Source organism: Bufo gargarizans, chromosome 10 (assembly GCF_014858855.1).
Source record: "Bufo gargarizans isolate SCDJY-AF-19 chromosome 10, ASM1485885v1, whole genome shotgun sequence".
Lineage (NCBI taxonomy): Eukaryota > Metazoa > Chordata > Amphibia > Anura > Bufonidae > Bufo > Bufo gargarizans.
Window position 1 is genome coordinate 89,179,678 of NC_058089.1, and position 27,067 is coordinate 89,206,744.

Sequence of the window (27,067 nt, forward strand, 5' to 3'; positions counted from 1 at the left end):
CTGGCCACGTATGAGGATGACTTATATATGACAACTTATTGGAAGGGCCGACAACCAACAGGTCTACAGCAAAGGGACGGCGGAGCAACTTTATGCAAATGTTTATAAATATGATGATATGTGATATTGAACGTGAAGAGACGCAGGTAGCATGCAGGGGAATGTGGCTAGGGATTTACTTGCCACACATCAGCAGTGGGCACAGGAGGTGAATAATAAGGCGGTTTCACACATCTTTGTTTCATCCGTGAAGAATCGTGCGTCCGGTTTTATGTCTTCCATGTGTCGTCAGTCTTCCATAGACACTGCTAGGCTAGAAAATTATTTTCCAGAGCATCTCCTAGCAATGATCCGTGAAAACTGCAGCCCAAACACGGATGAGATCCATGTAGCCTCCGTGGTTTTCATGAACCCATAGATTATAACGAGGAATCCGTAATCACGGATAAAAATGGGGCACGCTCCTGTGGTGTAAACAAGGACCCACGGTCTGTGGAAAAGCCCCACTGGCCTCTGTACTTAGGTTTATACAAAATACAGCTGATAGACTTCATTTAAAGGAAGGGGATGTGCGGCGGCGGGAGAGCTGCTTCCAGGAGAGAACAGCACTGTATCACGACATGCCACCATTTTTTCGACAGATTCAAACAGAATAAAGAATGTAAAACGAGTCTGAGTATTACGGATCTATATTTGTTATAGATACAATTTGTGCTTTTGTTTTTTCATGAAGAAAAATGTGCTGAATTTAGAAACACATGTTCCATTATGATATCATGATGAGTGTTTGTTACTTTTTTATGATCTGTATTTCAGCAACAATACAAAAAGGAGATTTTTTGTGTGTTGCTCATCTGGTGGAAAAACCTCTTTCTCAATGAATTTATTGGCGGGGGCACTGACCGTGGGTATAACTGCTGAAAAACGGAGTTAGCCGCTTCTACTTGCTATACCTTCTCCTGTAGGCAGCTAATCAGTCTGAACAACAAGCAAAAGGATCAGCCAGGAAAATCTAACAAGGACGGGTCGGAAACTAGGGGGAAAAAAAGACCTGTTCAAATAACAAGCAATGGAATGGCTACTTAAACAAAACAATCAACTGAAAACTGGGTGGGAGGCTGTTCACCCTGTCGGATCCGTCCTTCCACTGTTTTGCCGTGCCGCCGCTCCGTCCCCATTGACTATAATGGGGACGGGGCGGCGCAGTACAGCAGTTCCCGGCCTTTTGCCGTGCACTGCCGTACTGCACCAGAGCGCCGCCCCCGTCCCCATTATAGTCAATGGGGACGGAGCGGCGGCACGGCAAAACAGTGGAAGGACGGATCCGACAGGGTGAACAGCCTGCCGGATCCGTCCTGCCACAAGTGTGAAAGTAGCCTTACTCACCTGTAAAAAGGAAACCACTTTGGGGAGGAAGGAAGGCACAAGACGGAGCACTGTCTTCGGGCTCATGCACACAAATGTTTGCGGCCCGTGCCTGTATTGGGGCCTGCAAACAGCCGTTTGCCGACTGTGCCATAGATGCGGACTCATTCACTTGAATGTGTCAGTAATCAGCAAAATATGGAGCGGTGCGAAACAGAGGCACGGAGCGGAAGCCTACGGAACCACTACGGAGCACTTTTTTTTTATCCGATAATTTTTATTAACATTTTTTTTAAATTACAAACACATAGGAAAGCAGAATCCTTCAGCAAGCATAGAATTGGGTATATACATTACAGTTGGTCGTTCAGACAGTTCATACATGACAACCAGTTTACAAAATTAGGGTCCATTCACGCGTCCGTATGTGTTTTGCGGATCCGCAAAACACGGACACCGGCAATGTGTGTTCCGCATTTTGCGGACCGCACATCGCCGGCAGTCTCATAGAAAAAGCCTTTTCTTGTCCGCAATTGCGGACAAGAATAGGACAGGTTCTGTTTTTTTTATAGAACGGAAGTGCGGATCCGCAAATGCGGATGCGGACAGCACATTCCGGCCCCATTGAAAATAAATGGGTCTGCACCTATTCAGCAAAATTGCGGAATGGATGCGGACATGTGAATGGGACCCTTAAAGGCACTTCATCTGCAGATATACCTCTTCATTTGTGATAGCCAAAGAATAAAAAGAAACAAAAGAAAAACAATATTCACTACTCCCCCTCCAGCGATGAGACGAGCACTCCCTCACTATTATAATTGTATTGCCTCTTGGCCCCAAGTAAGACATAGCCAACACCTGATGTGCAGGCCCATCTCTCATCCCTGCCATGTGGAGCCATTCACCAATCTTCTCCACATCACCCACTCTGGTTTCTTTTCCCTGTTCCAGTCTCGTATATGTATGATCTAGACTCTAGAGTCTTTTGAGTCACTAAGCCCACTCTTTCCAACCTAGCTCAGAAACTCCTACACCATGTCACATCCCGGTGGTCCTAAAAGATAGCCACTTGTCCCATATTTTGGAGAACTTGGCTAAACACTGCCTTTTTAATATATACACTCTTTTCCATACGGATGATCTCGTCCATTCTGTTCAAAAATTCGGCCCCTAGATGGGACTGAGGACTAAGCCAGTATTTAGCAATTAATTTGGCCTGGAAGAGCAGACGCTGCACCCCCAGAGGTAACTTACGTTTTATACTGTCCAATATTCCCAACACACACGTCCTCTGACCAGGCGGGACCGCAGTTTGATATGCTTCTTCAATACAAGTTAGCACACCTGTCCAAAAATTACGAAGCTCCGTACATTCCCAAAACATGTGCATCAGGGATGCAGGACTCTTCCCACATCTAGGGCAGGAAGCATCATTCCTAACCCCGATCTTGAACAGAAAGGATGGAGTCCGATGATTTAAACACTCCACCTCTTTGCAGTTGATATAGAAATCTCACACCCTTCCGGTCCCATGGGGAGAACCCTTCCATGCAGCTGGGGAATCCTCCACAGAGAAGTGACCTGAGTAAAGTCCTTTACAGACAGCAAGTCACGACACTTATACCAAACCTTATATATCAGATTAAGGGTAGGACATCCCACCACAAGATCAGACAGACCACTATGTCCAGTAGAACCACAGGGGAATCACTCTCCATCATGCATGCTATCAGCCGTGCCAATGTCTTATCCCCAGGGGTCCCACCCCCCCCCCCCCCCCCCCAACCCCTCAGCTGCTGCATCTGCGAGGAGATAAATTATAGCCATGGTTTAAGGACAGATAGACCCCCTGCGTCCGACCCTCTTTGTAATGTGTCCAGCCGGATCAAGCTTCTGAACAACCTTTGTATTCTAAAAAAGATCCATTGTGGAATCCATACAAGAGAGCTCTGTAAGACATACATAAGTTTCGGCATAAGTATCATTTTCAGGAGATTGCTTTCTACCTATTTCAGACATTGGCAGTTTACACCACGCATTGAGTTTTTCGGCCATGCTGTTCAGAAGTGGATCCAAGTTATTTTTTTACATATTGTCTAATATTTGAAGAGACCATTATTCCCAAATATTTAAATTTATGAGCAACCTGCAGCCGAGTGGACAGGAGAGAGAGACCACCAGGGCCAAGGTCCAACAGGAACAGAGTGGACTTATCCCAGTTTATACGAAGGCCAGACCTGTCACCAAAGTCCTGTATACGAGACATTATGGGATCCATTCATCTTTCTACATCTCCCACGTATATGAGCATGTCGTCTGCATATAGTGACACGCGTTCCTCACTAGCTCCTACAGGAAACCCCACAATTCTATTGGCGGATCAAAGCAGGCATGCAAGTGGCTCAATTGCTATGGCGAAAAGAAGGGGGGGACAATGGACAACCCTGATGTCTACCTCTTCCCAGCTCAAAGACTTCCGATGTGGCTCCGTTTACTCTAATCCTTGTTTTGGGGCCGCAATATAGTATCTGAACCCATGGGATAGAAGTATTCCTAAATCCCATGACTCTTAATACCTCCCATAGCCATTGCACACTGTCTAAGGCTTTGGCAGCATCGAGGGATAGTTTGGCTCGTTTCCCTGCCGATCCCACCGCCTCTGAATATTGAGAAATAATCGTCTACGGTTAATCGAGGTAGATTTATCAGGCATAAAACCCGCTTGGTCACTATGTATGAAGGTCGAGATAACTGCTTGTAACCGGTTCAGTTAACATCAGATGTTAATAAAGAAATCGGACTGTATGAATCGGGGAGAGTCGGGTCCTTCCTGGGCTTTGGCAACACAACCATTATTGCTTCTTTCATAGAGGCGGGTAGATCTCTTCTCTGAAGGGAGTCATTAAACACTGATAATAACTGCAGTAATAGTAGAGTGCTATATTTTTTTTAAAACTCCGCTGGTAAACCATCTAGCCCAGGAGCTTTTTTATTCGGAAATGAGCTAAGCGCCACCTCTAATTCGTTTAACCCCTTCCCACAAAATCATGTACGCGGGGGAATGTGGTGCCTTATCGCATTCCCACGTGCATGCACGTGATGGGATCGGGCGCCCGCTCGATCAGCAGCACGAGTCCGGCTGTTACTGATAGCCCCTGCTGCATCCGCCGTTATTGCTGTATGCGGTGATGCTGGCGGATTAACCCTTTCACATGTCGCTGTCAGCGCTGATCGCGGCACGTGCAGAGTTTACAGAGGGAGGGGGCTGCCTCTGATTCCATCCGCCCCCCGCTCTGCGCTGGCAAGGGGTCGATGGTTGCCAAGGCAGCATCGGAGCCTGCCAGCTACGGAAGCCCAGGAGATCCAGCCTGTGTAAGACGCTGACAGTTCAATTCAGTACAATACATAATGTATTGTACTTGATTGAAACAGGGATCAAGCCCTGAAAATGTGAAGTCCCACAGTGGGACAAATATAAAAAGTAAAAAAAAAAAAAGGTGAAAAAAAGTGTTTAATAATAAAAAAAAAGTTTCAAGTATAAAAAAAAGTGTCCTTTTTCCAAAATAAAGTAAAAAAAAAAAAAGTTGTGGAAAAATAAGAAAAGTAGACATATTAGGTATCGCCGCGTCCATATCGACCAGCTATATAAAAATATAACATGGCCTAACCCCTCAGCTGATCATCAAAAAAATTAAATAAAAACATTTTTTGTCACCTTACATTACTAAAAGTGCAACACCAAGCAATCAAAAAGGCGCATGCACCCCAAAATAGTGCCAAACCGTCATCTTATCCCGCAAAAAGGATACCGCCCAAAAAATATTTCTCTCAGACTATGGAGACAATAAAACATGATTTTTTTTGTTTCAAAAATGCTTTTATGGTGTTAAATGTTAAAAAAAAAATGTAAAAATGTAAAAAAAATGTAAAAAAAATAATAACACTAGGTATCGCCATGTCCGTAACAACCTGCTCTATAAAAATACCACATGACCTAATCCCTTAGGTGAACACCGTAAATGATATAAGATAAAAACGGTGTCAAAAAAGCCATTTTTTTTGTCACCTTACATCACAAAAAGTGTAATAGCAAGCGATCAAAAAGTCATATGCACCCAAAAATAGTGCCAATCAAACCGTCATCTCATCCCCCAAAACGGATACCCTACATAAGACAATCGCCTAAAAAAATAAAAAAAACTTTGGCTCTCATGCTATGCGGACACTAAAACATGATTTTTTTTTTTGTTTCAAAAATGATATTATGGTGTAAAACTTAAATAAAAAAAAGTATACATATTAGGTATTGCCAAGTCCTTAAGGACCGGCTCTATAAAAATATCACATAACCTAACCCTTTAGGTGAACACTGTCAAAAAAATAAAATAAAAGCTGTGCTAAAAAAAAAAACATTTTTTTTGTCACCTTACATCACTAAAAGTGCAACCCCGAGCGATCAAAAAGGCGAATGCCCCAGAGAATAGTACCAATCTAACCATCACCTCATCCCGCAAAAAATGAGCCCCTACCTAAGACAATCGCCAAAAAAAATAAAAAAATATGGCTCTCAGACTATGGAGACACTAAAACATGAATTTTTTTGTTTAGAAAATGCTGTTATTGTGTAAAACTTAAATAAAAAAGTATACATATTAGGTATCTGTATCCACCCCTCAGATGAACAGAAAAAAAAAAAAAAGCATTTTTTTTGTCACCTCACATCACAAAAATTGTAATACCCAGCGATCAAAAAGTCATATGCACCCCAAAATCATACCAAACAGTCATCTCATGACGCAAAAAATTAGCCCCTCCCTAGACAATCGCTCAAAAAATAAAAAATAAACTATGGCTCTCAGAATATGGAGACAATAAAACATGATTTTTTTCTAAAATGCTTTATTATTATGTAAAACTGAAACAAACAACCCATATTTGGTATTGTCCCGTCCGTAACAACCTGCTCTATAAAAGTACCACATGATCTAACCTGTCAGATGAACATTGTAAATAACAAAAAATTAAATTGGTGCCAAAACAGCTATTTTTTGTTACCTTGCCTCACAAAAAGTGTAATATAGAGCAACCAAAAATCATATGTACCCTAAAATAGTACCAACAAAACTGCCACCTTATCCCGTGGTTTCCAAAATTGGGTCTTTTCTTGGAGTTTCTAATCTCTGGGTGCATCAGGGGGTTTTCAAATGTGACATGGCAAATTAAAATTATCCCAGTGAAATCTGCCTTCCGAAAACCATATGGTGTTTCTTTCTGCGCCCTGCCGTGTGCCCGTACGGGGTGTTTCTGTAAACTACAGAATCAGGGTAATAAATATTGAGTTTTGTGTGGCTGTTAACCCTTACTTTGTTAACGGAAAAAAATTATTAAAATGGATGGGTGGTTTCTAATATGTAAGCCCCAGAAAGTGACTTCATAACTGAACTGGTCCTGAAAAAATTGGGTTTTGGAAATTTTATTAAAAATTTTAAGATTTGCTTCTAAACTTCTAAGCCTTCTAACGTCCCAAAAAAATAAAATGTCATTTTCAAAATGATCCAAACATGAAGTAGACATATGGGAAATGCAAAGTAATAACTATTTTAGGAGGTATTGCTATCTATTTTAAAAGTAGACAAATTGAAATTTGCTAATTTTTCAAAATTTGGGGTAAATTTGGTATTTTTTTTAGAAATAAAAATGAAATATTTTGACTCAATTTTGCCACTGTCATGAAGTACAATATGTGACGAGAAGACAATCTCAGAGTGGCCTGGATAAGTAAGAGTTTTAAAGTTATTACCACATAAATTGGTATGTTAGATTTGCAAAATTAGGCTGTGTCCAGAAGGAGATTAATGACATGCCGAAAGTCGTGGGGTAACAATACTAGTGAGGTTGTCTGCAATACCCTGGGGATCCATTGTTGATTTAGATGGATATAAAGTCTTCTAGTACATGTGGAATACTGCCAATATATCCGAGTCCGCCGTGACCAAGGATCGGTCAGATCGCTGGATGGACAGAATTTTTAATGGGCCATCTTGTGCCTGAACAATCCTAGCTAGTAGTTTGCCAGAACTCTCCCCAGCCTCAAAGTATTTCTGGTTAAGAAAGAGGCGTCTATTATCAGCGGTGTGAAGTAGATGCTCTTTTAAGTTTGCCTGCGCAGTCACCAGCGATTGATCATGCTTACGTGAGGGGTTGGAAACATATCTCTGTTCAGTTTCCCTGACTAGATCTTGGAGCTGTTTTAATTTGTCTCTAGTCTTCGTTTTATGGCGGCTAATCCGCTGGATATATAATCCGCGGGCAAATGGCTTAGGCTACTTTCACACTTGCATTCGGGGTTCCGCTTGTGAGTTCCGTTTAAAGGCTCTCACAAGCGGCCCCGAAACTGATCCGTACAGCCCCAATGCATTTTGAGTGGATAAGGATCCGCTCAGAATGCATCAGTTTGGCTCCGTTTCGCCTCCGTTCCGCTCAGCAGGCGGACACCCGAACGCTGCTTGCAGTGTTTTCGTGTCCGCCTGGCCGTGCGGAGCCAAACGGATCCGTCCAGACTTACAATGCAAGTCAATAGGGACGGATCCGTTTGACGTTGACACAATATGGTGCAATTTCAAACGGATCCGTCCCCCATTGACTTTCAATGCAAAGTCAGGACGGATCCGTCTGACTAACAATTAGACTTTTTTCTGAAATATAATGCAGACGGATCCGTTCTGAACGGATACCATCGTTTGCATTATAGGAGCGGATCTGTCTGTGCAGATACCAGATGTATCCGCTCCGAACGCAAGTGTGAAAGTAGCCTTACATGTATCCCACACCACACCCACCAGTGCCGACCCAGTATCATTAGTAAAGAACTTCCGGAGTTCCCCCGTGATATCCCCTCCACCATCCACCAGCTGCAGCCAAAAAGGTTTGAGCCTCCATGTACCAACACCAAAAGGTCCCTTCACACCTAACTTAAGAACTACATGCATAGGGGAATGGTCAGACAGGCCCCTCGACAAGTATTCAGCGTCCACCACCAAAGACAACATATCCGGGGATCCAATAGCCAGGTCGATCCTAGATAAAGAATGGTGAGAGCTGGAGAAACAGGGGAATCGGCGTATATCCCGATTCCTCACCCACCAAATATCATGCAAGTCCAGCTCTCGTAATACTGTGGCAAAATTATTTTCTCTATGAGCCCCCGACACTTTCAACCTGTCCAAGCTCGTGGACGTACAATTATTAAAGCTTCTCAACAAAGGCCATTATCTCTTTCAGTACTTCACCACCATAGGGGGAGGGATATATACCACGGCCAAGACAAAAGAGGAGTGGTAACAGGTACAATGCAGGCATATCTACCCATAGGATCTATACGAGTGACATATAAATGGTAAGGATTTATGTACAAGAACACTCACCCCCCTGGAATGCGTGGGAAAAATGTGCGCAGGCCGATAATGCTGTAACGCTAGGAATACCGCCGTTTTGCCGCTTCTCCCATTCCCCTCACATTCCATCCTATAATTTTAAGTTTATCTGCCATTTTCTGCCTGTATTATGCAAAAAGAAAAAGTTTGAGAAATCAGATGTCTCGGTCACAACCCCCCCAAGGCCAATATATTAATTTTTTATATTAATGTACCCACCCATCGCTGGACCCACCCAAACCCAAAATCCCACAAAAACAACATAGAGTCCTTTTTCAAAGATATGTTCCATAGAAAAAATAACTTAAAACATACTTCTGAGGCGAAAAACCTTCCTGTAACCAGACATCAACATATTAAAAAACATTGAGAGACACATTTAAAGTATACATTAAACAAGGTCGCTGCTCCGTCCTGCCTCCTATAGAATACGGTCTGTAGTGGGTAATATTGGAGCCAATTGCACTCCATGTACCTACTTCCTCTACTAAATAACCTAGTGTAAACATATAAACTCTGGCAGAAGTATCCTACCTCCTGTGAACCATTAGTACAATGCTATCATAGTCATATGAATACGAAAATAAACCATATTGGTAAGACTATATAGAAAAGCAGATAACTGAAACAATATATTGCACTTTGCAGGGTCTTTCCTCGACCCTAGCTGGATCCATAAGAGTCCCATAATCTTGCAGGATATGTAGTCAACCAGTGTTCGCTGACGCTTTAAGGGAACGTTCATTGGTTTCCACCCACTGCGCCGCAGCAAATGGTGTTTCAAATATGTAGACCTCTCCATGTGCTACCACTCGTAGCTTGGCCAGATACATCATAGAGTAGGAAATCTGTAGGTCCCGCAGTCGGCATTTCACATCCTGGAACTTTACTCTTCTGTGGAAAAATCCGGGAAGATGGATACTTTACTTTGATTAAAAGATCAGGGTGATCCCTTGCTTTTTTGAGGATAATGTCTCTGTCCCTAAAGTGTAGCAGTTTCATAAAAAGTGGACGATGGGGGGCCCCGGTGGCGGAGCACAGAATGGCACCCTATGTGCTCTTTCAATGGCAAACTTAAGAGTTAGCCAATCTTCAAAAAACACCACTGGGTCAGACCCTTCAGCCTTTTCGGGCACCCCAATCACCCTGAGATTATTTCTGCGCAACCTATTTTCGAAGTCATCTGTTTTGGCCATCAATATCTCTCTTCACCGGGGGTATCTGATCTTCAATGGTGCTCACTCTCTCTTCCACTTCTTTGATCCTCTTGTTCACCTTCCTGAGGTCTTGCCCGATGAGAGACATTTTCCTGCAAACTGCCCGTACTTGTATTAAGAATGTTTAATGGGAGGGACAGGGATCTCATCCTCAGTCATGCCAGGAACAAGCAGGAAGTCAGACATGACAACGCGCGCTTCTCACTGTTCCCGGACTTCGCTGCCGACCTTTAGAAGAGGAGAGCCACATTCGTATCAGTCAAGCATCGCCTCCGTGAGTTAAACCTTCAATACTCCATGGCGTACCCAGAGCGGCTCCGGGTTGTTGGCGGCGACAAAACCGTCTTCTTCACCGATCCTAGAGAGGCTGAGGACTGGGTCTCCAGGAAACCAGGACACCCTGAACCGCGCTGAGGAGGTAACTGAGCATCACCTGCAAGTATTTCTCTTACCGAGCCGTGGCTGACGGCTCTTGAGCTTGTCTCTATTATCACATCCGTTTTGTTGAGACTTGATGCTCGTTTGCCTGTGAGATATACAGTTATCTATTATTGTTGGCAGTATAACATTACACTGCCTGCATAGTTATTACACCCGATTACGCTATGCAGGTCCCCGAGTCATTAGCCACTATGTTAGTCGGCTTTGGTTTCGACGATATTATGTTTATCTTGTTATTTCTTTGCATTATGTTCGAAACTGCTCAAGTTTACTTAACTCAAGTATGGTTACACCACTTCACACTAATTGCATGGGGGGCGCGGTTGAGTAGGGATTACGGCTCCGGGTGCTCAATATCTGCACCTTGGCTGAGCGCACTTTCTGCTGAATTTCTGTTAGTGCACACATGGCCTCCATGAGGGTCCTGTCTTGGAATGTGCATGGCCTAGGCCTAGGTGACCCTAAGAAAAGAATCACTGTGTTCTCTCATATACGCTCCCTTAATCCACACATTATAGGCCTCCAGGAAACCCATCTGACTCCAGAAACGGGTAACAAGCTCAGGAAACCCTGGGTTCAACACCTTATCAACGTGTACGGTAGCTCTCATTCCAGGGGGGTCGCCTTGATGGTCCACAGAAGTCTTAGGTGGGGGGTCTGTCACTCTGTTGTGGATCCAGAGGGACAATATATCTTTCTGGATGTGTACATTAATTGCGCCCCATTTGTAATCATTAATGTGTATAATCCTCTGCCTCTCTTTCCCTGACAGGCTTCGTAGCTCAATATCCCACTGCTCGCCTACTCTGCATGGGAGACTTTACCCAGGTCATGAACGAGGATATGGATAGATATCGCACTGGGGGTAGCGGGAATAGGTCTAGTTCTGGTGGCACCGTTCTCTGGAAATGGGATGGATTGACATGTGGAGGGCCAGGAACCCGCAAACGCGGGAGTACTCTTGCTTCACCCCGGCTAGAGGTGCCCTGTCTAGAATAGACTATATGTTTGGGAATGCCCCGGTATATACTGATCTGGTGGAGATAAGTTATGGACCTCAGGGACCATCGGACCATGCCATGTTGCTTGTAGTGCTCGCTTTATCTGATCCTGCCGTTCCGGGATGCAGGATGTGTATTCATCCTTTCTGGTTGTCTCTCTTTGGCCTGAACTATAGGGTCCCAGATCAGCTGAGGATGTTCTTGGAGGTTCAGGACGATTCTACAGACGCCCTACTGCTCTGGGAAACTATGAAGGCCTACCTTAGAGGATGTCTTAAATTGTCCATCTCTTACGTTAAGAAGGACTCACAACGTAAAGAAAATGACCTATATGCTAGATGCAAGGAAGCCGAAAAGGACTTTTTACGAAGAATCCCTCCCAGGAGAATAGGCTAGGATGGCTTTCTAGGGGGAAATTGTATATGATGCAGTTGGAAGAGAAGAGTAAACGCAAACTCTTCTTCCTTAAACAACAGGCGTTTGAGACGGTTAATCAGGCTGGCAAGTTGCTTGCACATATTGCGCGTGGTAACACTATGTCCCCCCCCTGTACTCCGCATACGAGATGCTGATGGGTATGTGGCTGAGTCGGTGGATGGCATACTGACGTGTTTCCGTAACTTTTATCAGGATTTATATAGGTCTGCAGCAACATATACTGAGCACGATCTGGAGGCATATCTCCAAGAGGTGTCTCATCCTTGGCTAGGAGACCTGGACAAAGGTCTAATGGAGGAGGATGCTGGAGGAGATTAAGCAAACGATAAGTGACCTCCCGGTAGGGAAAGCGGCAGGCCCGGATGGCATTCCGATGGAGGTCTATTCTAAATATGTGGATGTTCTGGGACCACAGCTGCTGAATTTGTACAATGCCGCGCACTCTCGCAGATCCTTGTCGGACTCTATGTATGATGCCACAATAGTGGTGATTCTGAAGCCTGACAAGAACCCGTTGGATTGTGGATCTTATCATCCAATTTCTCTTCTGAACTTGGATTTTAAAATCCTGACCAGAATTTTGCCTAATCGCTTAAATAAAGTGAGCACGTCAGTGGTCCACACAGACCAATCCGGCTTTATCCCAGGCAGATCCACTTCCGATAACATATGGAGAGCGCAGGTAATTGCACAGATTGGGGCGTCTGAGAAGGCACGGTGGGCTATGGCTTCTTTAGATACTGCCAAGGCATTTGACTCATTAGAATGGTCATTCTTATTGACCGTGCTTAGGAGCTTTGGCTTTGGCCCCAGGTTCATTAACTGGATAGAGATATTGTACAAGAGCCCCACAGCCAATATTAAACCTAATGGTAACTACTCTGACATGTTCCCCCTCCACAGAGGCACAAGGCAGGGTTGCCCTCTGTCGCCTTTACTATTTGCGGTACCGATAGAACATCTAGCCCTTAGACTTAGACAGGACCAGGTATATGTGGGTATCAGTATGGGAGGCAGGGAGGACAGAATAGGATTATATGCGGATGATCTAATCCTCTTTATGTCTGACCCGGAGGGGACTCTACTTAGAGCAATATTGATTATTGAACAGTTCAGTCAATATTCTGGGCTACACATAAACTGGGCCAAGTCAGCCATCATGCCTCTCTGGTCTCACGATTGGCCTTCACATTGCCATAACCTGCCGGGTTTCAAGTACCTAGGGGTAATAATTACGAAAGAGCCGCATTTGTCTTATACACTGAATACTGAGTCCCTAGAATCTGTATTTCAGGATAAGATAAAAACCTGGGGAGCCCTCCCACTGTCCATCATGGGAAGACTGAATTTAGGGAAAATGGTGTTATTACCCAAAGGTCTATACCTTCTGTCTCATGCTTGCACTCCAGTACCCCAGGGCTTTTTTAATCGCATTCATGCCCTGATCGCCTCTTTTGTTTGGGGCAAGGCTAGAAGGAAACTTTCACTCTCGGTGCTACAGAGATCGAAGCAGCAGGGAGGAGCCTCCCTCCAGGACTTCTTCCTCTATTTCATAGCTGGCCAATTGCAGTTCTTGAAGCACTGGATTACAAATGCCTCACTGCCCAATGCTGAGTTTTACTTGCATGATCATTTAAGAATGACCACGCTGTGGCCTGTTCTGGAGGGCTCCAGCTCTCCGTGTACACGCCTTCTACCACTACTGAGATTGGCACACCAAGCTTGGAAGGACTCTAAGCTGAATACATATAAAGATCTGCCTGACGCAGTCCCCATATGGGACAACTCTAGGTTTCCCCACTTGGCATTGCTGGAGGGGGTTGCTGACTGAAGACGCCACAGAGTTCTGACCCTGGGAGATGTGTATGAGGGGGGGGGGGGTCAGCTGCGCTCCTTTTCACAAATCCAAGAGAAATTTGAGGTACAGTCATGTGAAAAAATTAGGACACCCTTTGAAAGCATGTGGTTTTTTGTAACATTTTTAATAAAAGGTTATTTCATCTCCGTTTCAACAATACAGAGAGATTAAAGTAATCCGACTAAACAAAGAAAACTGAAGAAAAGTCTTTTCAAGATCTTCTGTAAATGTCATTCTACAAAAATGCCTATTCTAACTGAGGAAAAAGATAGGACACCCTTGCCCCTAATAGCGAGTGTTACCTCCTTTGGCTGAAATAACTGCAGTGAGACGGTTCTTGTAGCCATCTACCAGTCTTCGACATCGGTCTGAGGAAATTTTACCCCACTCCTCAATGCAGAACTTTTTCAGCTGTGAGATGTTTGAGGGGTTTCTTGCACGTACAGCCCTTTTCAAGTCACCCCACAGCATCTCAATGGGATTCAAATCTGGACTTTGACTTGGCCATTCCAGGACTCTCCATTTCTTCTTTTTCAGCCAATCTTTGGTTGATTTACTAGTATGTTTTGGGTCATTGTCATGTTGCATGGTCCAGTTCCGCTTCAGCTTTAATTTTCTAACTGATGGTCTCACATGTTCTTCAAGCACCTTCTGATACACAGTAGAATTCATCGTGGATTCTATGATGGTGAGCTGACCAGGTCCTGCTGCAGCAAAGCAGCCCCAAACCATGACACTTCCACCTCCATGCTTCACAGTTGGTATGAGGTTCTTTTCTTGGAATGCTGTGTTTGGTTTACGCCAAACATGTCCTCTGCTGTTGTGTCCAAATAATTCAATTTTGGACTCATCTGTCCAAAGAACATTATTCCAGAAGTCCTGGTCTTTGTCAACTTTATCTCTGGCAAATGTCAGTCTGGCCTCGATGTTTCTCTTGGAAAGCAAAGGTTTCCTCCTTGCACACCTCCCATGCAAGTTAAACTTGTACAGTCTCTTTCTGATTGTAGAGGCATGTACTTCTACATCAACAGTAGCCAGAGCCTGCTGTAGTTCTAGAGATGACACTTTAGGGTTTTTGGAGACCTCTTTTAGCATCTTGCGGTCTGCTCTTGGGGTGAACTTGCTGGGGCGACCAGTCCTGGGCATGTTGGCAGTTGTTTTGAAAGCCCTCCACTTGTAGACTATCTTCCGGACAGTGGAATGGCTGATTTCAAAATCTTTTGAGATCTTTTTAAATCCCTTCCCAGACTCATAGGCTGCTACAATCTTTTTTCTGAAGTCCTCTGACAGCTCTTTTGCTCTCACCATGGTGCTCACTCTCACTTCAACAGTCAGGAGCACACCAAACTAAATGTCTGAGGTTTAAATAGGGCAAGCCTCATTCAACATGCAGAGTAACGATCTACTAATTATGTGCACCTGGTGTGATATACCTGTGTGAGATCTGAGCCAATTTAAGAGGGAATACATGTGAGGGTGTCCTATCTTTTTCCTCAGTTAGAATAGGCATTTTTGTAGAATGACATTTACAGAAGATCTTGAAAAGACTTTTCTTCAGTTTTCTTTGTTTAGTTGGATTACTTTAATCTCTCTGTATTGTTGAAACGGAGATGAAATAACCTTTTATTAAAAATGTTACAAAAAACCACATGCTTTCAAAGGGTGTCCTAATTTTTTCACATGACTGTACCTCGCATGCTATTCTATAGGTATCTTCAATTAAGACATGCACTGCAAGCGCAGTTCCAGGGTGCGGGGAGAGGTATATCTAATTATCCCATCATTGGAGTGTTAAGGTCTCAACGGCCGAAGGGCATTATTTCTGCGCTGTACACGCACCTGCTCAACTATCGCATGACTGTGTCCCCATTGATGCTTGAGACTAGGTGGAGATTGTCTATACCTTCTTTATCTTCTGAGGATTGGTGCGAGGCTCTGTCGACCCCAACGAAGGTATCGCCTTCTATTAAAAATAAACTGGTGCAATTATTCATATTGCACCGCAGCTACCTCACTCCCTTCAGGCTACACAAAATGTGACGTCTCACCCATAACAGGTGCCACAGGTGCGAGAAAGAAAGTGCTAATTTCTGGCACATGATCTGGGAATGTGACCTAATTCGTCAATTCTGGACTTTGGTGTTAGAGGTTCTCTCTACCATGGTTCCTGTAACAGTACCCTTATGTGCGACAATTGTCTTGGTCGCATTACCATAGAATCTTTCTCGGGGAGGCTTTGTTTCTCGCCAGGAAAGCCATAGCTATACGTTGGATGGGGGATAGACATCCTACGCTAGGGCAATGGATATCTCTGGTAAATCACACATTCTCTATGGAGAACTTTGTTTTTAAACACAGAGGGTGCCCACAGAAGTTTCATAAGTTATGGGGTGAGTGGTGCTCATCTCCATTAACTCTGCGCGCAACACATACTGTATGTACTCAGCGGCCGATGATTAGGCCTGATACTCCAGCTAATCTTTAGTCAGCTCTCTCTGATCACAGTAGTGTGCCGGATGCAATGTCCTTTTCTCCTCCGTAATCTTAATGTAACCTCGCCTTAATTGATCTGTTATACTATTGATGCTCAGCATGTATTACTCATGGATTTGTCAGACTCAGGATCCTGATCCGTCTGACAAATGCCATCAGTTTGCATACGTTTTTACGGATCCGGCAGGTAGTTCCGGCAATGGAACTGCCTGCCGGAATCCTGTGCCGCAAGTGTGAAAGTACCCTTACTCCTTCACTTCACTAGGACTCCGCCCACGGACCAGAGAACTTTGACTCATCAGCCAATCAATGGCCGACCTTGGTGGTAAGGTGATAACAGAGCAGCTGGGCTTTTCTGGGAGTGGTGGTAGAATGGTGAGGGAAGCCGACTCTCTCCCTAATGGGGGGCAACAATTTTTGACCCCGTGTCTGCCTCCTAGTGGCAGCAGCGACACCTATGGTCCTGTGTCCCCCAATGGCAGAAATGAGAAATGCAGCACAAAATTAGTTGAATCCTTTAGCAAAAAAACTGAACAAATATATATGAAAAAAATTGAGAACTCCGAAGACAATGCGAAAATAAAAAAGAACAAATGGTAAAAAATAAATAAATAAAAATCTGTATTGCGTATCCATATTTTCATACAGAAATGTGAATGTGCAGAAGGGGCTGAAAGAAGTCTTCAGTACGATACCGCAGCTCTGCACACAAGGGCTTCAGTGCCTAGTCCCTCAGAGCTGTAATGTGCTGGTGTGTACAAACCTTGAATCGACATTTTGTGCCAGGTAATGGCGGTAGGTATAGCTGTAAAATAACTTACCTGCTTAATCTTTCAGTAGGAGAGTCTTCCTGTGGTTTATCATCATCAGCAGCTGCTTGTGACCTCTGAGAAACAAGTATCGAAACTTCATCCTCTGAGGACAAAAAGGGAAATTATACTGTAAGATGATGTGCCGCTAAGTGTGAAAGTTTTGCTCACATAACCGAGGAGACTTACAGGGGCTATCCAAGACTATAAAAATGTCCCCCATATGCCCTGGCCCCTCACAATGAATATACTTACCTGGCTCCCCGCACCGACACTGATCGGCAAAGGTCCCGTCCCAGGTGTAGGACCCCCACCGATCAGATACTGATGATCTATCCAAAGCGTAGGTCATCAGCACAAAAAAAATCTTTAAGCCACATTCTTATCAGTAAGATAAAAACTGAGTTATAAATGAGTGTTTAGGAGGTCAGAGAGCAGAGATAAGGAGTCAGTAGCTGAGCTGCCTGATGGAACAAAGTAAAAATTCAGAGCCTTCTACTAGAGAATCTTAAAGGGTAACCGTCATGTTTTCATCAAAAAAATCTATTTTAGCATATGTTACTGCTGCAGCAGCATTATGCATAAAGCAATATTTAGTTTCTTCACATACCACTGTTTTCCTAGAGTTTTTTCCTTAGTTACTGCTGTTTTAACCTCTACAATATGAGGACCTTCTCAAGATGACTCCTCTGCCAGTTCTCTGAGGCCAAAACTGCTTTACCTCACCAGGCATGCAGTGTGGAGGACCACCCCTCTGTCTTCTGTTTACACTAAAAGGAAGACAGACAAGCCCTAGCAACGGTCTTTTAAGGGAGCAGTGGAAAGGGACATAGGAAATTAATGAAGGCTGCTATTATAAGGTAATTACAGATCTTTTGACAATCATTGACAGACTAACTCAGGTATACATGCCTAGCTCTAATAAACTAATTTTTTTTTTTTAAATGACAGTTACCCTTTTACGGCTGCACAGAGAAAGGGGCTCAAAATTTGCACTAAAGACCAATTGAAAAAAAATGTTTTAGCTCAAAGTGAGTACAATGAAATAATAAAAAATGCCCCCAAAGGTGCACATAAGCCTTTGAATCTAAGACCCCAGTGCTACAAGGCAAAAGTACTAGTGTTCCTAGCGATATGCCATTAATCTCCCAGATTTGGCAATCTCTTTAAAGGGATTATCCAGGAATTGATAGGTCATCATTTTCACATTGAGAACCTGTTGTTTCACGGAGCCGCTGCGCTCACCGAGCACAGCACCGTATGTTGTTTAGTGGCTGTGCTTGGTATTGCAGCTCAGCTCCATTGACTTGAACGGGGCTGGGCTGCAACTAGGCCATATGACTGATGTACAGTGATGTCACATGACCTAAGAAGATGCAGAAGTGCTCACGGAACACCGACCTGTTCTTACAACTGATCAGTAATCATTGATCAATATTAATTACAATATAACCCCTTTAATGAACTAATAGGGCTCCTTCACACCTTGCCATCTTTCCAAAAGCCTTACGAATAAAAAAATAAAACCAAAAAGGCAAAAAACTTACCATTTTGAATAATTTTTTTTAACAAGGTCCTTGGAGTGATGGTATCTAAATCTTCCATAATAGGATGAGATCCTTTCTTTGCTGACTTTTTCTTACTATTGGAATTAGTCGCCACATTTTTTTTAAGAACTGAAACTTCCAGTGCCTACAGACAGAAAAAAAAATTATCATAATGTTGTCCTTTAAAATAACCAAATGCTTCAAATAAAACTGATATACCGATTTTCCAAGTGAACGTCTCGCTCTCGCTCGCATTTTACTACGCAAATTCATAGATGGGGATGATGAACTCTCATCTTGATGGACATAAGATGTAGATGATTGCTGACTCAACCTGAAAACATAAGGAGGGATTAGAAATGGCACAGTAAACCTGCGGAACCCACGCCTCTCTCTAGAACGGGGCCGCTAAGTGAAGGAGAGCGCAACACACATGTGCGGCGTGCTCCAAATTCACTTCTATCGGAGTTCTGGGGAGTTGAAGAATGTTTTATTTTATTTTTATTTTATCACATTTGCTGCTGTTTTGTTTTATTATTTCAGAAGTTGGATAACCCCTTTAATAAAATGTGGCTTTACACTCAATGAGAGGGTTCTTCGATGAGGTCCTTCAAACAAGATAAGTGGTTGTCTCTGAGAACCTTGGTACTAGAGAGCCCCTAGTGATATCTATATACTCTCTACCAACAGACCAGCACCGAAAGCGGCTGAAATCCAGGTCGATCACCAATAATTTAAGGGGACCTGTCCCCTCTCCTGACATGTCTGTTTTAGTAACTACCTGCATTTCCCGTGAAATAACCATTCTGGAGCATCTGTTATTATGGCTCTATGTTGTACCATTCCTTTATTATTCCTGCTAGAAGTTATGAATGAATTACTAGCAGACTGCAATGAAGGTCCAGATGGGTGTTACCAGCAGTGGGTGTGTCTCTGCAAAGTCTGACAGCACTCATTAAATAGTGTCAGACTGTGCAGTGACCCCCCCCCCCCCCCCCCCCCCCCCAACTGGACCTTCATTGCAACTTCTAGCAGGAATAATAAAGTAATGGCACAACCTACAGTCATAAAGATAAAGGTTCTAGAATTGTTATTACAATGGGAATGCACGTAGTTGTTAAAACAGACAGTCAGGGGAGGCGATTGGTCCCCTTTAAATACATTTTAACTGTTTGCATATAGAAAGTATAACCAAAAGCTGTAAATTAAAGAACAGATGTGTTACATACGGTATATTTGAAAAACACTTTCCCAGAAAATAAGAAAAAGTCAGAAGATATCGACGATTAAATGAAGAGAGCAAAGAACAGCAAAGTACGAGCGTCTGAGGGACGGGTTTATAACCTTAAAAACCATGCGCTGTAACAATGTCCACATTATGGGTCTGCCAGAAAAAACAACTGTGTCCGCACCACGGCATTTCAGGAAACAGCTAGGCCTCTGCCCCAAGTTTAACGTCTTTGTGAATGCATAAAGGAAATGGAACTGGGAAAAAAAAAAATTAAGAAAAAGCCTCTCTACATTACTGTCAAGTAACTCTTTAAGGTGAGGAAGAATTAACCCCTACAGGACCCTGCGATTTTTCACCATAAGGACCAGGCCATTTTTTGCAAATCTGATATGTGTCCATTGTGGTGATAACTTTAAAATGCTTTTACTTATCCAAGCCATTCTGAGATTCTTTTCTCGTCACACATTGTACTTCATCACAGCGGTAATTTTGAGTTAAAACATTTCATTTTTATTTATAAAAATAAATAAATAAAAAATTCTCAATTTTCAAAATTTCAATTTCTTTGCTTTTAACCTCTTAAAGAGGACCTTTCACTACTCTACAAACTAAAAACTAACTAGATCAGTGGGCAGAGCGGCGCCCAGGGGTCCCCCTGCACTTACTAGTAAGTCTGGGCGCCGCTCCGTTCGCCCGGTATAGGCTCCGGTGTCTGCGCTCCCTCTGACTGATTTTTTGTAGGAGGCGTGTCCCTTGCTGTAGTGCTGGCCAATCGCAGCGCACAGCTCATAGCCTGGCTATGAGCTGTGCGCTGCGATTGGCCAGTGCTGCAGCAAGGGACACGCCTCCTACAAGAAATCAGTCAGAGAGAGCGCAGACACCGGAGCCTATACCGGGCGAACGGAGCCGTGCCCAGACTTACTAGTAAGTGCAGGGGGACCCCTGGGCGCCACTCTGCCCACTGATCTAGTTAGTTTTTAGAGTAGTGAAAGGTCCTCTTTAAGGACACAGGGCGTACAGGTACGCCCTGATGTCCCGGTACTTAAGATCAGTTCTGATCACCGCCCTCCGCGCGGCGGTGATTGGAAATACACAGGGCGTACAGGTATTTCCAATCACCGCGGAGGGCGGTGATCAGAACTGGGTGCCTGCTGAAATCAATCAGCAGGCACCCTGGGTCAATGCCGAGGGGGGTCCTGTGACCCCCCCCCCCATTCCCCCGGATCGGCGATGGCTGCGGATTAACCCCTTCTATGCCGCTATCGCAGCATAGAAGGGGTATGTGTTTGAGGGAGCTCATCTAGTCCCCGCGCTGCTGTGGCGGGGACTCGATGTCTCAGAAGGCAGCCCGATGCCGTGCAGAGGCTGCCCAATGCCTTACATGGCATCGGGACCTGCCTTCTATGGGAGCCGAGGAGATCCAGCCTCAGGCTGGGTCTCCTAGGCAACCTGTTTGTGTACTACTCACTGTAGTACACGAACAGGCAATGCATTACAATACAAATGTATTATAATTCATTGCAGAGGGGATCAGACCCCCAAAAGTGAACATCAGAAATAATGTAAAGTAAAGAAAAAAAAAGTTAAAAAAATAAATGTTTTAAATACAATTAATAAAGCAAAAAAAGAAAAAAAAACGCCCCCTTTACCCTTATTTTATAGTAAAAAACAGAAAACAAACAAACACACACATATTAGGTATCGCCGCATCCGTAATGACAGTCTCTATAAATATATCACATGATCTAACCTTCCACCCTGTCCGATAAATACCATAAAAAAAAAATGCAATTTTTGTCACCGTACCTCACAAAAAGTGCAACACCTAGTGATCAAAAAGGCGTATGCCCAAAATAGTACCAATCTAACAGTCACCTCATCCCGCAAAAAATGAGCCCCTACCTAAGCCAATCGCCCAAAAAAAGAAAAAAAAAAAAACTATAGCTCAGAATATGGAGACACTAAAACTATTTTTTTTGTTTAAAAAATGCTGGTATTGGGTAAAACTTACCGTACGTAAATAAAAAAAAGTATACATATTAGGTATCGCCGCGTCTGTAAGAACCTGCTCTATAAAAATATCACATGAACTAACCCCTCAGGTGAACACCGTACAAAAATTAAAAAAAAGCCATAAAACTGAAACAAATAACCAAAAAAAATTGTCACTATAGACTCTGTTAACCCTTTAGGTGTTCAACAAGAATTGAAGGAAAATGTAGATGACATTTCAGAATCTCACTTTTCTGGCAGATTTTACATTTTAATACATTTTTTTCCAGTAACAAAGCAAGGGTTAACAGCCAAACAAAACTCAATATTTATTACCCCAATTCTGTAGTTTACAGAAACACCCCATATGTGGTTGTAAACTACTGTACGGGCACACGGCAGGGCAAGGAGCGCCATATGGTTTTTGGAAGGCAGATTTTACTGGGATAATTATAATGTCACATTTGAAGACCCCCTGATGCACCCCTAGAGTAGAAACTCCAAAAATAGACTCCATTTTGGAAACTATGGGATAAGGTGGCATTTCTGTTGGTACTATTTTAGGATACATATAATTTTTCGTTGCTCTATATTACACTTTTTGTTAGGCAAGGTAACAAAAAATAGCTGTTTTGGCACTGTTTTTATTTACAATGTTCAGCTGACAGGTTATATCATGTGGTATTTTTATAGAGCAGGTAGTTACAGACGCGACAATACCAAATATCTTTTTTAGCGTCTCCTTATTTTGAAAGCCATAGTTTTTTTTATTTTTTGTTTTGGGTGACTGTCTTATGTAGGGGCTCATTTTTTCGGTATGAGATGACGGTTTGATTTGTACTATTTTAGGGTGCATGACTTTTTCATCGCTTGGTATTACACTTTTTGTGATGTAAGGTGACAAAAAAAAAATTGCTTTTTTACACTGTTTAAATATTATTATTATTTTTTACAGTGAACACCTGAGGGTTAGATCATGTGATATTTTTATACAGCAGGTTGTTACGGACGTGGCAATACCTAATATGTATACTTTTTATTTTAAGTTTTACACAATAACAGCATTTTTGAAACAAAAAAAACATGTTTTTAGTGTCTCCATGTTCAGAGTGCCATAGAATTTTTTATTTTTTGCCTGATTGTTTTATGTAGGGGCTCATTTTTTGCGGAATGAGGTGACGATTTGATTGGTACTATTTTGAGGGCATACGCCTTTTTGATCACTTGGTGTTGCACTTTTTGTGATGTAAGGTGACAAAAAAAATTGTTGTTTTAGAACAGTTGACGTGGCAATACCCAATATGTCTGTCTGTTTGTTTTTTCTATTTTTTTTTTTAAATTGTATGTGTTTTATTTTCCCAAAATTTTTTTTTTTACTTGAAACTTTATATATATTTTTTTATTACTATGGGACTTCAACTTCTGGGGTCTGATCTCCTCTGCAATGCATTACAATACATTCTGTATTGTAATACATTGCATGTCAGCATGTATGCTGACATCCTGCCTGTGAGACCCAGCCTAAGGGCTGGATCTCTCAGGCTTCCGTAGAAGGCAAGCCCCGATGCCTATGGAAGGCATCAAGCTGCCTTTTCTGCCTTCTCTCCTGCAGAGCGGGGACCCGATGGGGAAGGGGAGGGCACCCGTACCATCTGCAAGCCGCAACCAGCTTTGACCGAGGCATACAAGGGGTTAATACGCCGGCATCGGTGTCTTCACCGATGCTGGCGTATGCAGCAGGGGCCCCGGCTGTCAGTGACTGCTGGGTCCGTGCCGCTGATGGGGTGGGCGCAGCGCCTGCACCCGCCCGATCAGCCTGCCGTGCATGTACAGCTCTAGTCCTTAAGTCATGTCCACCAGACCATACATGTACGGAGAGGGTCCTTAACGGGTTTAAGGAGTTCACCACATTCAAAAGCCATTGAACGTGTGCATTCCTTGTCCGTTCCGCCAAAAAATAGAACATGTCCTATTATTGTCCACATTACGGACAAGAATAGGACTGTTCTATTAGGGGTCGGACGATCCGCAAAATGTGGAATGCACACGGCCAGTATCTGTGTTTTGTGGATATGAAATTTGCAGACCATAAAACACCCAACAGTCGTGTGCATGAGCCCTTAGACTACCTGCACACAATGCGGATTACTGCAGCGTAATACAGTACCTGTAAACTGAATGAAAAATCTCGGGGACAATTTGCTTTTAACTTTTGTTCAGAAATTCACCTGCCGTTTGGATTTTGAAAACTGCAGCATGTCAATTGTTTGTGCCATTTTTGGGGTGGATTTCACCCTTTTCTGCAATCTACCCGCACCCCTGTGCAGCATGTGATTTGCTTTACCTTTATTTCCCTTTGCTGGAAGAAGTTTGTTTTATATAAAAATAATAAAATAAATGCTTTTTTTGCAGCACCCAAAACACAACACTGCCGCGACATGTGGCAGCACCCTTCAAGGGAATGTGTTGGAATAATTTACCTTTGTATAGTACTGCGCGTCACTTGTCTACGAACTAGCTCCGTGGCCAGTATTCCCTTCAGTAAAGAACGTGTGGTAAGGTTATCTTCTGTGGAGTCCTCCATGTCTCCTAAAAGCAAATTTTTATATTAAAATCAGCTGGAAAGGAAAAAACAGACATATAAAAGGACCTCTATGAACAGATTTGTCCCTATGACGCTGGCTGACCTGTTACATGTGTACTTGGCAGCTGAAGACATCTGTGTTGGTCCCATGTTCATATGTGCCCGCATTGCTGAGAACAATTATGTTTTAATATATTCTGTTTTATGTTTTAATATATTCAAATTTGCCTCTAGGAGCAACGGGGGTGTTACCATTACTCCTCGGGGCCGCTGGGGGCTGATCTGAGGTAATGGGAATGCTGGGGCTGATCTGAGGCAATGGGGCTGCTGGAGGCTAATATGAGAGGCAATGCAGGCTGCTGGGGGATAACATGAGGCATATGGGGGCTGATAAAAGGCATAGGGCTCTTATCTGAGGTCTGAATGGGGGTCATTCACATTGGGGTATGAGCTGAGGATTGTTGGGGTCTTATTAACATTGGGGGTCTGATTGGGGCTGTGAGCTAGGGTCCGATTAACATTGGGGGTCTGACTGGTGGTCTGACCTGGGGGCTAATGAAAAATGATGATTACTTACCGGTAATTTGATTTTCCAGAGCCCATGACAGCACCACGAGAGAGAGGATCCGCCCCCACAGACAGGAAACCTGCAGAATAAAAGGGCGGACACTCTCCTCCCAATTCAGTGTGATATCCAAGCATCGCAGGAAGTCCGCCAACATAGTGTTAGATGATTAATCATACATTTTAAAACATTTTTTTTTTTTATGCAACACCCGTGTGAATATAGGAGAATCAAGAGAACACAATAGGGAGGGAATATAAGGGTGCTGTCATGGTCTCTGGAAAACCGAATTACCGGTAAGTAATCTTCATTTTTCCCTTTCGCCTATGACAGCACCACAAGAGATTTACTAAGGAAATATCAGGGTGGGAGAGTAGAAAGAAGCACCTTTTCCCCAAAGGACGACACCGAAGGAGAGGAATTTAAATCAAGCCGATAGCGTTTCAAAAAATTTGAAGAAGAAGACCAGGTAGCCGCTCTGCAAAAATCCTCTATGGGAACAGAGGATCTTTCTGCCTAGGAAGTAGCAACTGCCCTTGTAGAATGTGCCTTAAGACCCACCGGAGGAGACAACCCGGAAGCAAGATAAGGGAAAGATATAGCAGAGACAATCCACCTAGCTATAAAACTTTTTGTGGCCGCCTTTCCCTTATTCAATCCTTGGAAGAGTATGAAGAGTGAAGAAGATCTGCGCCAGTCTCTAGTGCGAGATAGGCAATTAATCAAGGTCCTTCTAACGTCTAGGCAGTGAAGAGATTTTTCTTTTTCTGACCCAGGGTTACTGAGCAGTGTAGGGAGAACAATCTCCTGAGATCTATGACATTTGGAAACGACTTTTGGAAAAAAAAAGCAGTGTCTGGCCGAATCAAAACTTTATCCTCTAAAATAGTGGTATATGGAGGATTACTGGAGATGGCCTGAATCTCATTAATCCTGCGAGCAGATGTTAAAGCCATTAGAAGGCACAACTTCAAGGTGAGACATTTAATGGAGATGGTCTCTAAAGGCTCAAATGAAGGTTGAGTTAAAGCCTTTAACACTAGGTTTAAATCCCAAGGAGGAGGTCTAGTGGAAGTTGTTGGGGTGGATCTGGCTACTGCTGAAAAGAATCTGTATACCCATGGGATCCCTGCTATGTCCTGATTAAACAAAGCTGACAGAGCTGAAATGTGTACCTTCAAAGTACTACTTTCTAGCCCTAAATCCAGTCCCTTCTGAAGGAACTCTAAAATTTGATGAATAGGAGCAGAAGAGGGATTGTCATTAATCTGGATCTGAGCAAAGTCTAGAAATTTTTGCCAAACCCTAGCATAAACAGCTACTCTTAAGAAGGGTAGAGATTAGGGCGTCAGACAATCCCTTCTTACCTAACAAGTACCTTTTAAGTTCCAGGCCATTAAATGGAGATTTTTTTTGTTATGCTGGGGTAAAAAACTGGGCCTTGGCTCAATAGATTCCAGTTCTCTGGAAGAACCCAGGGATCCGAGATGGACATGATTCGGAGCCACGTGAACCAAGATCTTCTTGGCCAAAATGGGGCAATGAGCACAACCCTCATCCCATCGTCCCTGATTTTCCGCAAAACACAAGGAATCAAGGGAAGAGGAGAAAAGGAGTAAGCTAGGGGAAAATCCCATTTTTGAAGGAAAGCATCTATTCCACAAGTGGATCCCGCCGGGTCTAGGGAGAAGAATCTCTTTACCTTCCTGTTCTGGTAAGTAGCAAAGAGGTCGATGTCTGGTTGTCCCCAGAGGGCCATTATTTTCTTGAAAATGGATTGGTCTAGAGTCCATTTGCCCTGAGAGAAAAATGGCGACTCAGAAAGTCTGCCTGTCCATTTTCTACGCCTCTGATATGTACTGCAGAGATCAAGGCACACTCTTTTTCTGCTAATAGGAGGATTTTCTGGGCTTCCTACATCAGAGTTCTGCACCTTGTGACCCCCTGCTTGTTCAGATATGAGACTACTGTCTTGTTGTCTGCCATGATTTAGATCTTTTCCTCTTATTCTTGGGAGGACAGAGGTCATTGCAATGCATACCGCAGCTAGTTCTTTTAGGTTGGAGGAGCCTCTTTCCTGGATATCCCTC

At 43.4% G+C, this 27,067-nt stretch overlaps 1 protein-coding gene across 4 annotated transcripts in view; it reads right to left on the bottom strand.

Moving 5' to 3' along the window:
* The window catches only part of CENPT (centromere protein T), a 107,199-nt gene that overhangs the window by 24,927 nt on the left and 55,205 nt on the right, over nucleotides 1-27,067 (bottom strand). For all 4 annotated transcript variants that reach the window (XM_044269620.1, XM_044269624.1, XM_044269623.1 and 1 more), the window contains 4 exons: nucleotides 24,309-24,417; nucleotides 18,825-18,939; nucleotides 18,606-18,750; nucleotides 17,071-17,164 (listed from right to left, as the gene is read on the bottom strand). In XM_044269620.1, coding sequence (XP_044125555.1) covers nucleotides 17,071-17,164; nucleotides 18,606-18,750; nucleotides 18,825-18,939; nucleotides 24,309-24,417 — 463 coding nt within the window. The remainder of the gene's footprint in view (nucleotides 1-17,070; nucleotides 17,165-18,605; nucleotides 18,751-18,824; nucleotides 18,940-24,308; nucleotides 24,418-27,067) is intronic.